This window comes from Fundulus heteroclitus, chromosome 12 (genome assembly GCF_011125445.2).
Source record: "Fundulus heteroclitus isolate FHET01 chromosome 12, MU-UCD_Fhet_4.1, whole genome shotgun sequence".
NCBI classification, from domain to species: Eukaryota; Metazoa; Chordata; class Actinopteri; order Cyprinodontiformes; family Fundulidae; genus Fundulus; species Fundulus heteroclitus.
In genome coordinates, this window is record NC_046372.1 from 33,953,171 (window position 1) to 33,965,302 (window position 12,132).

At 40.3% G+C, this 12,132-nt stretch overlaps 1 protein-coding gene across 3 annotated transcripts in view; it reads right to left on the reverse strand.

The window, feature by feature from the left end:
• LOC105939218 (tetratricopeptide repeat protein 28) overlaps positions 1–12,132 on the reverse strand; it is a 306,671-nt gene that overhangs the window by 55,298 nt on the left and 239,241 nt on the right. For all 3 annotated transcript variants that reach the window (XM_021307932.2, XM_021307931.2, XM_036144490.1), the window contains one exon: positions 9,018–9,525. In XM_021307932.2, coding sequence (XP_021163607.2) covers positions 9,018–9,525 — 508 coding nt within the window. The remainder of the gene's footprint in view (positions 1–9,017; positions 9,526–12,132) is intronic.

The following is a 12,132-nucleotide window of genomic DNA, read 5'->3' on the forward strand; positions in this document are numbered from 1 at the left end:
CATTATTTCTCCTTTGTTTACAGTGGCTCCATAACAAGAGTAGGTGCTTTACAGTAGCAGAGCTGAAGGTTTGATTCCAGATTCATCCCTTGTCAATGTGCCCCTGAGCAAGGCACTCCCAAGTTGCCTACCAATCTGTGTAATGACGTATGAATGTGTGTGTGTGTTTGTAAGAGCGGCTGTTAGAATGTGGCTGTAGAGGGAGGCTCTCAGAGAGGTCAGCATGACTAGAAAAGGGTTAAATAAGTTCAGGATAGGCATTTTTTCCCCCTTACTTTCTACTGATAAGGAAGGAACTCAGTTTGCCATTTTTTCTGTTATAAAACCACAAAAGAGAAATCAAACTGAGCTTTTTTTTTTTTCTATTTCACCTTACGCAGTATGCATTTGGACAACTTAACAAGCCTTCTTTTTCAATGTGGAGGGTTTTTATCAATCTCAAGAGCAGTGTTGCCATATTAAATGTAACTGGCATCACACGTTGCCAACAAAAACACATACCTCAGCATCGGTCATGTAACAGCCTCGCCGTCAGACATGCCGTAAAGCCTGTAGATCAGATGTCTGGTCAGAGCAGCGTTATGCAACTGATTTTCTGGCCGCCTTCCAGAGCCTATTCTCCCATGCCTTGCAAAAACAGTGGAAGTTTATACTGAGAAAAGTTTAGCGGCCAGAGGAGTTTGTCCTACAAGGTCAGAAAGTATTTCAACGTTGACGTTCTGACAGCAGTGATGAGCTCTAAATACAGAGAATCTCTGCACACTCTGATTATGAATCTGTTTGTGAACTCTCCCTGGCTGTTGTTTTCCTCTCTCTCTCTGTTGCTTTTAGTTTTTGTGTGCAGATCAGCAGAAAACCAATTCCTGGGGGAACGCTAGATAAAAAAAAAGAAACAGGGGGAAGAAAGGCTTAATTAGGACTTTTTGGCTCCGGCCCTTTTAGCTGAATGTGTCAACCCTCCGTGCGACTTGTTTGAGACACGTGGTTAAACGAGGAAGAATAGTTCCAGGACAACAAGCGCATAATGGCAAAGCTACAACAACAACCCATTCAAAACAGCTCGTTAAGTGTCTATTTGAAGCTAGACGCAAAAAGGGGAGGAAAAGCCCTCGCAGGTTTGGTGAACATCACAAATGTCAGCTATATTTGATACCTGAGACAGGACAGAAGCTGTAGACCGCTATGTGCAGCATATCACGCACTTGAGATAAGTAGTGATGTGTCTCTTACATCGCCGTGGAGCGTGTTTTAGCAGAATTATTTTCGTTCGGCCACATTAGAGGATTTGTGAGCGTGGACGCCCTGTTTAAGGTCAGCCCGCAGCGTCTCAACCGGTGTGCTTCTGATCATTGTTATGCAGCATAAATTACATGTGCTCAAGCTAAAAGTCACAAGATGAGATGGGGACATTCTCACCTTGAAAACATTTCAGGGTGTGAGCAGACTCGTTGTTCCATCGATTATGGCACGATGTCCAAATGATTTCCTAATTTCAGGCAGCTTTACTTTAAATGTTCTTCTGGGTCCTTTTCTGACCACCTGGGCGAGTTGCCGATGCGCTCTTGAAGTCATTTTTGCCCGAGCCCACCTCTCCTTGAGAAGGTTTACCACTCTTCCATGTTTTTTTTTTCATTGTGGGTAGTTGCTCTCACTTTAGGTTTGCTGGAGTATCAAAACCTGAGAACTGCCTTTTGAAGTCCTCTCCAGACCGAGGGATTGGTGTCAACGGCTTGGCTTCTAATTTGATTTTGAATTTCTTTTGATCTGGCCACAATGTGTTGCTTTTTAAGTTTTTCTGACCAATAATTCAGTGACCTTCCGTGTATTCTGCTGTACACAGAATTTGGTTACTCACGGTTTATTAAATTCTTAATAAGGGGGGCAATTACTTGTTCACATTGGACCGGGCTGAATAGGACAGCTTGTTCCTTTAGTGCATAAATCATAATTTCCAATATCAAAATCTGCTCAGTTTACTGAAAAATGTTTGTAACACAAATCTGTAATGGGGGGGGAGTATCATTTCGTAGCATTGTACATGGCTGCCTTAAGCTTATGTCCTGTCTCAGATATGAAATATTGCTGACTTGGGGGTAAGTTAGCCAATTAATGAAATATAAATGGGACTGGAATGCAACATTTCCATATCCTTTATAGGTCAGAGTGTGCTGAGGCAGGGCTGTTGATACCGCTGGCCATTTTGGTTAGATATTAAAGTATTGCAATCTCTGTACAACTGTCCCTCGGAGCCACGTCACCCGCCCCAACATGCAATTATAATGAACGTCTGCTCATTTTTTGCTTCTGCAGCGTCTCCTCCCCATTACTCGCAGAATGTTTTCAGCTTTTATCATCGCTTGTTAATCTCCACTTGATCATCCGCTCCTTCGCGGTGTCATTTTTCTTTTTTTCGGAGCGAGGAGCCAACATCCTGTTAGTCTTAGCCCCCATATCTTCTCGTGCTAAGCAGGCTCGCAAAGGCGCAGATGACGGAAAAACAATGCACGCCCTCCTGCCATAAACAAAAAAACAACAACAATGGGGCAATTACAGACCGATGCGTTGCAACCTGCACTTCATTCCCCGTTATCTTCATTATTCAGTTCCTCTCGAATCAGCTATTAAAGGTAATTAAGCGATTCATCAAGTCAGTTTCAATTACTGGGAGCTTGACAGCTGCAGATTGGAATCAGTGGGGGTGAGAGGAAAAGGCAGGGTGAGAGGAGGAAGCTTGAAAAAGTACGGAGGGAGAAAACAGTTTAGGCAGAGCTGCGACGGACAACAGGCCCTCCTGGACGTCAAGTGTTACTTCGTCCGCATCACCGGCCAGCGCCGTCCGTCCGGTTTCCACGGAGCAACAGGAGGCCGACGCTGCCGCCCGCTCACTCGACGCGTCCTCCGTCGTCAGCGGCACTAAATCAGCCGGATTATCATTGCTCCGTCGTAACATGGAAGAACTGTAATATCACAGTTTATGATGAATAAAAGTGCTCTCACACTCTCTCGTGCAATCACACCCCATGCAGCGGGGGAATCAATTTTCCGCCTGACATAGAGTGCCCACTCGTAATAAAGCTCACATGTAGCGAAGAATCGTAAAATGTTCTCGCTGAAGCATCTAATTTATGTCAACCTGTTTCCCAGGTCCTGGGTTGAATTTGGGTATGGCGCTGGAGCTGGTGGCAGCCCGGACGATGTGTGTAACCGTCGGGTGGGGAAAAAGCGGAGCGCCGCTTCAATTTATGTTTGCCCGATTAACCCGACTGACTGCTAGCACAATTTTAGATGTTAGGTTAAAGAATAATTCATTTGGAAGGAATTATCGTGCCTCTTAGTTGTCCATTAGAGTCTGGTTTACCATCACCTTAATGGCCATCATAAGTCATCCGGCTCGGGTTGTAATTGCTGGCCCAAATATTAAGGAACTGCTGATCTAATATATCTAATGGGATACTAAAACGGCAAAAGGACACTTTTACACCCTGAGGCCCCTGCTTTATGTATTTTAGTCGACTGTAAAGCGTTCCCCTGCTATTAATGTAATTCATGGCAAATTAAGGTGTTAAGACTTGATTAGGCAGATTAGATGTGGGCTTTATGACAATATTAGATTATTAGGGATTACAATGTGTTCAGCCAAAGCAGTGAGATCGTGGGATAGTCCATAATGCACCTTCTGTGCTCTTGCTCAAACGCATCAGTTTTTCTTTTTCTACATTATATTTAGCTTCATCAACTAGCTCTCATGCAGAAGTGGTGACAGGTTTGCTGATTTTACATATTACCATGTTAAAATGTATTATTAGCTAGTAGCATTTTGTAAGCATTACATTCACTGATTCATTCATTCATTCATATGTATTTGATCAGGAGAAGCAGATATTAAAGATTACAAAGTAACCATTTCCCTTTACACAGGCCTTCTAGCCACTGGCTTATCTATAAAGGTATTTTTGAAAAAAGGCATAAAAAAATCAAGGCTAGAAAATAGAAAAAAATCTCTCACGTTTACAAATGTGTTCAGTGACAAAGATTTCTGAATACCAATTACTTTCAAAAAATGTTGCAATTGGATGAAGGGCATTGTACAAAAAAAACATCCAACAAAAGGAAACAAAAGAACTTGCAAGTAGACAAGAGTGGACAACCAATCAAGACTAAATAGATTTTCTTAAAAGTTTGAAATATACAGCTGATTTCAAATGAGCAGGCGATGTGTTCAAGTGATTTCCTCCTTCGACAGCGAACGTTGACCGCGCAAAGGATGTTTACAGAACGGATTTGATTTCTACCACTCAAAGCAGCTCTGGATGATTTGTTGATTTTTTTTGTTTTGTTTCCTCAACACAATCACAAAGAGGTGGTGGTGCAAGCCCATTCATACATTCGAATACGCACTTTAAAGACTGAAAATCCATGAAAGGAAACGTCAGAATTTATATATTTTTGTCGAAAGTTGCAGTGAGGGTAAAGCATGCTCCAAAACAAAGCAAAGAAATGATGATAAGAGACTGCACAGACTTGACCGTTGACTGGTTAGTTTTAGACCACACAAGTTGGTAAAATGGTGCAAAATGTCTTGATGTTTTTAAGAGCTAAATTTTTACATCAGGTATTTGTGATAAAATCACGATTGTGCTTGTAAAAAAAAAATAAAATCTAATATGTTTTCAATATCATCCATCCGCTCACTTTATAGATTTCTAAATTCTAGCAAACCTCTAATTTAGGACATTTAGAAGAATACATTTTCTATATAATTCAGCCAAATGAATTTATACATGACAGCCGATTAATGTCTTCAGTGTACACGTGGGAAAATTTTGCCTTTTTTAGGCCCTGATGGGATTTGCTGTAGTTTGTGTTTGATTACAACAGAACTTTTAGCTTGCGCTGCTTTTTTCTTTGTTATCTAATCTTGCACAATCTACAAGGCTCTTTCAACAACAGGAATTAATGTAACCCTCACATCCTCTGCATACAAACAGCTGGAAATTAAACAATGGAACTACGCGCAACATACTGATTGTCTCTTTTTAAAAACAGAATAAACATTATGGTCCTACAGACCATAAATATCTTCAAAATAAGTAGACGGCTTATTTAAATGAAGATGAAGGAATGTAGCCAGGGGCATAGTGGAAATGCTAACAGGAAATGAAGACCCTCGTGCTGTAAGCCCAAACAAAAACAGAACAAGCTGTACTTTACATTTCCAGAGTAATTAACTCTAGAAAACGTACAAGGACTTTTTATGAGACATTAACATTCATCGCCAACAGCCGCCCCTTCTTGTCCTGACTCCCCTTGTCAAGCTGGCTGAGAGTTGAGATCATTCAAAAATGTCCCAGTTTGCACCACAAACGAATAAAGTCTTGGCAGCCTCTTTTCACCCTGAAAGACCTCTAACAATCTAATGATCAGAAGCTTAATCACCTCTAAAGAGGGGCAGCAAGGACACACACATCCACGCCACTGGAGGTTTGGAGTGGACCTCCTTCTGCAGTGGAGGTATGGTATCACACTCTATCCAGATCTGATTTCTAAATTAGCAATATTGTAGAAATCTGTCGTGTGTCTATAAGATATGACCAAACAATAATTCACAATATTCAAATCTCCCTTCTCAGCATTAATACTAGCATCAAACCTCTGCCTAACATCATATAAGTCTTACCACGAAAATATGTTCACAAGACCTGACAAACAGTTGGACTGCAGCTATAGTGCCCTCCATAATTACTTTGTAACTCTGCTTAGGATGTGCAAATTACTGAAATTGCATTAATTGATTTAAAGTTCAAAGTCCTTACTGTCATTGTCCAACCTTCACATTACACAATTAACCTGTTTCAGATGTAACCCCTTAAATTTGTTAACAGTGGGTCTTAAACATTGTACAGGAATAGGAACATAGCTTTCTACACAAAACAAATCCAACATTTAACCCTAGTGCAGTTATTCAATTGAAAGCATTAATTTAGGAGTATTTTTAACACAATAATATCACAAATTACGATCCTCAACAACTCATATAACAGAAATTGAACTGGAGCACTTTAATCATTCATGTTTCACTTTTTAAATTGAACAGTGTCTGGAAACTTTTAACTAGTGTTACAGGATTTCTGTCTTCTTATTGTGGAAATGTGAAGTGACACAGAGAACTGTTTTTTTAGATCTTACCTATTCTTCAAAATTTGAAAAGCAAGATAAAATGACATTGAACTAAGGTTGATGGTGTCAGTATAAGCAACAAAATGGCTACAAGAGAATATCTGCTCATCTACAGATGCCATATTCACAGTTCAAAATGATTTAGGTTTAAAGTTATATTTCAGCTATAGCAACATGTCTCCTCTGACTGGATGTAATACTAACATGTTGAAGTGGCCAGGCCGGCGTCCTGGTGGTAAGAGAGAGCTAAAGATTAGGGCGATGGCAAAGAGGCCTTCTAACCTCAAAGACTTGGAGCTCAACATCAAAGATTAATCCTAAAAATACCAGAGGAAACTTGCAAAAACCTGCTGAGCAATTATAACAACCCTCCTGGTTGAATGAAAATCACTGTCAGAGCAAACATTAAAAAGATGAAAAAACATGAAACTGCCACCAACAAGGCTAGACGAGGTACCCCGGTTTACATGAACTATGCACAGTAAATAGGATGGTGAGGGAGGTAAAATAAATCTCCACAGTTTATTGCTAGAAACCTGCAGCATATCAAGTCTCTTTAACAAAAATGTATTTAAATGGTAAATGGACTGAACTTATAGAGCCATTAGTAGGCAACTTGGGTTTAAGTGCCTTGCCCAGGGGCACATGTCGACATGTGACAGGGGGAAGCTTGAATCGAACCCACAACCTTCCGACTGCAAGACTACTTAACCCATCGAGCCACAGTGACCCAGAAGTTTTTGAAGGCTGTAAACTGTGTCTGAAGTGTATGTTTCCAATGATCACTCACTGTTTGGGCAGTTTGTGCAAACCCTTATAAAAGGTTGCATGTGTGGTAGAGTTTAAAGACATAACATTAAATGTGTGGATTGCAGACATAAATAAAAAAGTTCTTCTTACAGTAATCTGCACAGATAAAAAGACTGGATCAAAATATGCCACAAACTAAATGACCAATAACCCATGTTTCACCTTTTAGAAACGGGGTGTGTATCATGAGGATACTGTCAGTGACTTTTGATTTGGGTTTAATGATGCTGCAAAGCGGTCCAGTAAATTTGAGATACGTTTCGGACCCAGCTAGGCCACTTGTTGCACATATTTCTCCTATTCATGGTCTACGTAGATGACTACTAGCAAAGGCCAGACTGTCACTCTTCCGCCTTAGTGGTTACTAATCAAATGCTAATCCATGCTTTAAACTTCACTACAAACAGCCTTTCTACCATGCTGTCATCAGCTGTTTGGCTTTTTACCATAAAAAATGTAAATGAAAAAGATGCTACTGTGATTTGGCTACATTAAGATATATGCTGCATGCATGCACATTAAATATGTGAACAGATCCAAAAGGCAGAATACAAACAGTACAACATGATGTCATTCATGTTAATTAGCACAAAATACCGTACACTGACGATGAAATACTGAAAGTTATCCCACTAAAAGTGAATAAGTATGTGGGGCTTTCTGATTTTGGGTTGCTAATATAGGTCAGAATGTTTAAATATCAGCTTTTAAACATGAGTTTCAATGAAAGTGTTTTTGCAGAAGGATATAATGCCATTGGTGATTTTATCTCTCATTTTTCAGATATAGTGTATATATTTTTTTCAAACATTAATGTGATGTTGAACCATATTTTAAGACATTCTTCTTGTAAAGGTTATAACCGTACGGAAGCAGATTTATTGAACGTTGTGTCTCCCGCAGACAGTATGAATCTCGCTCTAACAACTTCCCAGAGGTGTAAAAATAGCACCACCTACCATGATGTCTTCTATAGCAAAGGCACACTGCTGTGTTTGGAACAAGATGCGCTTTGGTTTACATTTAAAGAAAGGATTTTGTACCCAATGGTAATTCTTCGTGAGATCTTGTTGCTGCTCTGTGTCTGCCAGGGTCTTCTCCCTGGAAAAGCCTGACGCTATGCAACTGTGTATTTTACGGTGACTCTAAACAGAGGTGCACTGATCGGGTGATTACCACAATTTGAAGTTTTTCAGCTTGATCTGACTTGACCAGTGACCAGCATGTCAGAAACAAAAAAAAAAAGTTAAATCTTTCGTCTAACGTCAATAAATACCTTTTAGGAAAACAATTGACAAAAGAATGAAAATGTGTATGTTCTTGCATTTCAGTGTATGTTAGTCTGATGATGTTAAGTCAAGCTGTTCTCGACAAACACTCACTTTACCTTTGGCTTCGTCAACCGCAGCGAGACTTTATTCAACAAGCTACATATCATATAGGCGTGCAAGGAAGGAATTAACGGCAACTGAAAATAACCAACAAATATTTTAAACATAAAGGTGGTAATGTTGCTATGGAAACAGAGAAAAGAAAGCTAGCTTTTCAAAATAAAGGATTCTGGTTTGTAGGTATTCAGATTTGTGTGCACAATTAGCACTGATGCATGTTTAGTCATGGATTTCCGGTTGGTCGCTACCAGCCTGGGACATCTAAAGGGTCGGCTGTGATAGACCATAGAGTCTCCAGGCTTGGTTTGTAGAAACCGTTACTTTGATTTTCAACAATAATAATAATAAAAAAATCACTTAGAAGGCTCCTTTTACTCCAGAAGTCACATGTCTGCTTGCCCCTTGGCAATGCCCTTAACCCCAGGTTGTGTACCAGTCTGCGTATCGGTGTTTGAATGAATACACCTTTCTGTAGTGTAAAGCACTTTGAGTGATCAGTATGAGCAGAAATATACTATACTGTATATAAATCTAGTCCATTTACCATCAACCTAACGTTGCTGTTAATATAAACCTTGAAGCGTTTGATACGCACCCTGTTATCACTTATCGAACAACTCAAATATCTGACATACATACCCAAATTGGAGGATGCCCTTCCCTCGGCCGCCCTGTCCTTCAGTCCTTCAGCGATGGCCAGCTGCTGTTCATGGTACTGCTTTGCCCTCTCCAGGTCCTGCATACAGCGGGCCGCGTGACCCAGCCCCGCATACGCCCTCATCTCGATGGACTTCTCCTCCAGCTCCTGCGCCAGCTCCAGGACATGAGTGTGGTAGGACATGGCCTTGTCGAAGTTACGGTGGTAGTGGTAGGCGCTCCCCAGGTTACTGTACGCTCGGGCTTCTTCTCTTTTGTTTTCCAGGGCCTTGGCGATGCCTAAGTGCTGCTCATGACATTGAACGGCATTGTCGAAGTCTCCCATGGCGATATAGACCGCTCCCATGTTGCCCAGCTCCCGAGCCTCAGACAGCTGATCCTTGGACTGCTTGGCCAGCAGGACACACTGCTTGTGGCTGGCGAGGGCGTTCGGATAGTCTCCTATGGCTGTGTATACATGGCCCAAGCTGCTCAGCGCCATGGACGCAGCCTGCAGAAAGACAGATAGCAATCAGCAAATCAGAACGGTGTTGCACTGTTGGGCAAATGGAGGGAAAAAAAAGGTTTAATTAATTAAACCGCTGCCCCATTAACATAGGTTAATTTTATTGGCTCTGCTTCACAGATTCCTTACCCACACTGAAATATCCCTTTACCCAGAAAAGATGTACATCAACTGAGCTGGGAAAAAAAAAAATCTAAATACCTGAGTATTAAAAGAGGCCTAACTGCTGGGAGAGCAAACAACAAATGAAACCTGATTTGATTTTGCCTATGCTGAGCGAGGAGGGGGGTAAAGTCTGATGCAGATCAGCACAGCAGCAGCCTTGCTTGAAAGCTGCCAGTTTGCCCACTGCAATCATGCCTCATGGCGTGCCACCTCCAACGGAACAAAGACTCTGCTAATCAGGAGGGAGAGAAGGGAGGTTTCAGCTTCACACAACAGCTGGGGGGGAAGGGAGGGGGGGGGGGGGGGGGACTGGTGACAAGGCCTCTCAAGTGAAAAAAAAAACAACAAAATACATCCAGGGACCATTCTGGATCTCCACTTAGTGTTTAATTCTCTCCACCAGGGTTTGTCAGAGAAAAGGAAAACTGCCAAAATAGACCCAAAAACTAACAGGGCAGCAGGGAAAGGGAGATGGCAGGCAAAAAAAAAAAAAAAAAAAAAACGACGTCTTGACCTCCTAACGTGACACATTCTCAGCTAGTTTATTAACTGTTTATGCAGAGGATAAACAGTGGGGAATTTAGGGTCAGTTGTCATGAAGTGAACAGATGTTCAATTAATCATGCAGGAGGCAGATAATAAAGCATATCCTTTTTCCAAAGTCCCACTCTGCAAACTCCAGCCAGGAAGGGGTTTGGATAGCGGCCAGCCAGGAGGTGAGCCATCGTGACAGTTAAGGCCATAACACGGCTCTTCTTGCACAGCTTAGGACTCAAAAAAACTCTGAAGTCAGCAACAGTGAGGGACGCATTTCTGCAGGGATAAAATGTTCATGAAACACCGTTCAGATAGTCAATTGAAGAAAAAAAAACTTTAATTGATTCTTAATTTAGACTGCAAAGGTAGCAGCTTTCACCTATTTTTCACAGAGGATAAAATTAGAGCAGGTATTTTTTCCAGCAACACTAACATTAAGGTTCCAAATGAAATATTAAATAACAAAAATTGTTATCGGGAAGAAAAAAAAAACTGTCAGTATGTTTGTACAAAAGACAAATACCAAATACCACAGGTACGTATGTACTAACTCACATACAGCAAGACACTATTAAAGAGAGAAGACTCAACCATTGCTGCTTTTACTATCAGCTGACTTGAACTCAAATCAGTGAACAGGTAAGCAGCAGCCGGAGCATACACCGCTCTTCTGAGTGGAGGCTGATACTGAAAGAAGACTGAAAATTAGCTATAGATATTAGTGAAAAGTATAAAACCTGAAGAGGCAAGGAGCTGTACCAAGCTGGATAAAAGGGGATTGCATTTTCTGCAACACGTGGGAAACGTCTGTGACTCATTCAGGTTTACGTGAGCTAGAGAGAGCGAGACTTAAAGAAGATAACAGGAAGGATGAACACAGTAAAGATTCAGAGAACGATCCAGTCGACTCACTAATTATGCTACCGGCTTCTCCGTCTCTATAAAAACCTTTTGTTACTTACTACTGGGCTTCAATTCCCGATGATAGCATAAACACACAAGAATTCAGCGCTATCTGTTTTTATACTTCCTGTGAGAGAGAGAGAGAGAGAGAGAGAGAGAGAGAGAGAGAGAGAGAGAGATAGATAGATAGATAGATAGATAGATAGATAGATAGATAGATAGATAGATAGATAGATAGATAGATAGATAGATAGATAGATAGATAGAATCTTAGTCCAACAAAACATGTTGGATTTGTCAGAAAGTAAGTCGATTCTTGTAGTCTATTAGCTGATGTATATGAATAGAAAATCAAATCCTACCAATGTCCATGGCAAAATTTCTGAAAACTGCAGGAGTAGGGAAGCTACATTCTGACACTAAAATCAAACATGATTAATTAACAAAATATATTTTTATCGTGCCTTTCTGAATTTAACAAGCATTTTTGCTTTGATTAAAAAAAATGACCTTTTATTTCATGCCACAGTGGTCTCCCTTGGTGTTTTAATAAGTTTACTAAGTTTATTTCAATAGCTTATTTTACCAAGCAAAACAAATTCAGTTTGAAAGCTTTAATGTCTGTTAATCATGATGATTTTCTACTTATAGCTACTGGAAAACACAAAATGTAAGATATATTTTTATTTAAATGCCTAATGTGATATTTATATATCACATTAGGCATTTAAATAAAAAACATATTTTTTTTTATTTAAAAAATGTGTCCTTAATGACAAGTATGTTTAATAACTGCTTAAAGGGTTTGCAAAAGGTACTTTTAATATCAATTGAAGGATATTATTATTTTGGATTTTAAAATACTGGATCTTTTTTTATTTTTAACTTATAAACAGGAACCTGAGATTTGAAAGATCCTTTATTGCTTTTTCACACATACAGTAACTCTTGAAAATGTCACTTACATACCTAGTATGCTGGCCACGC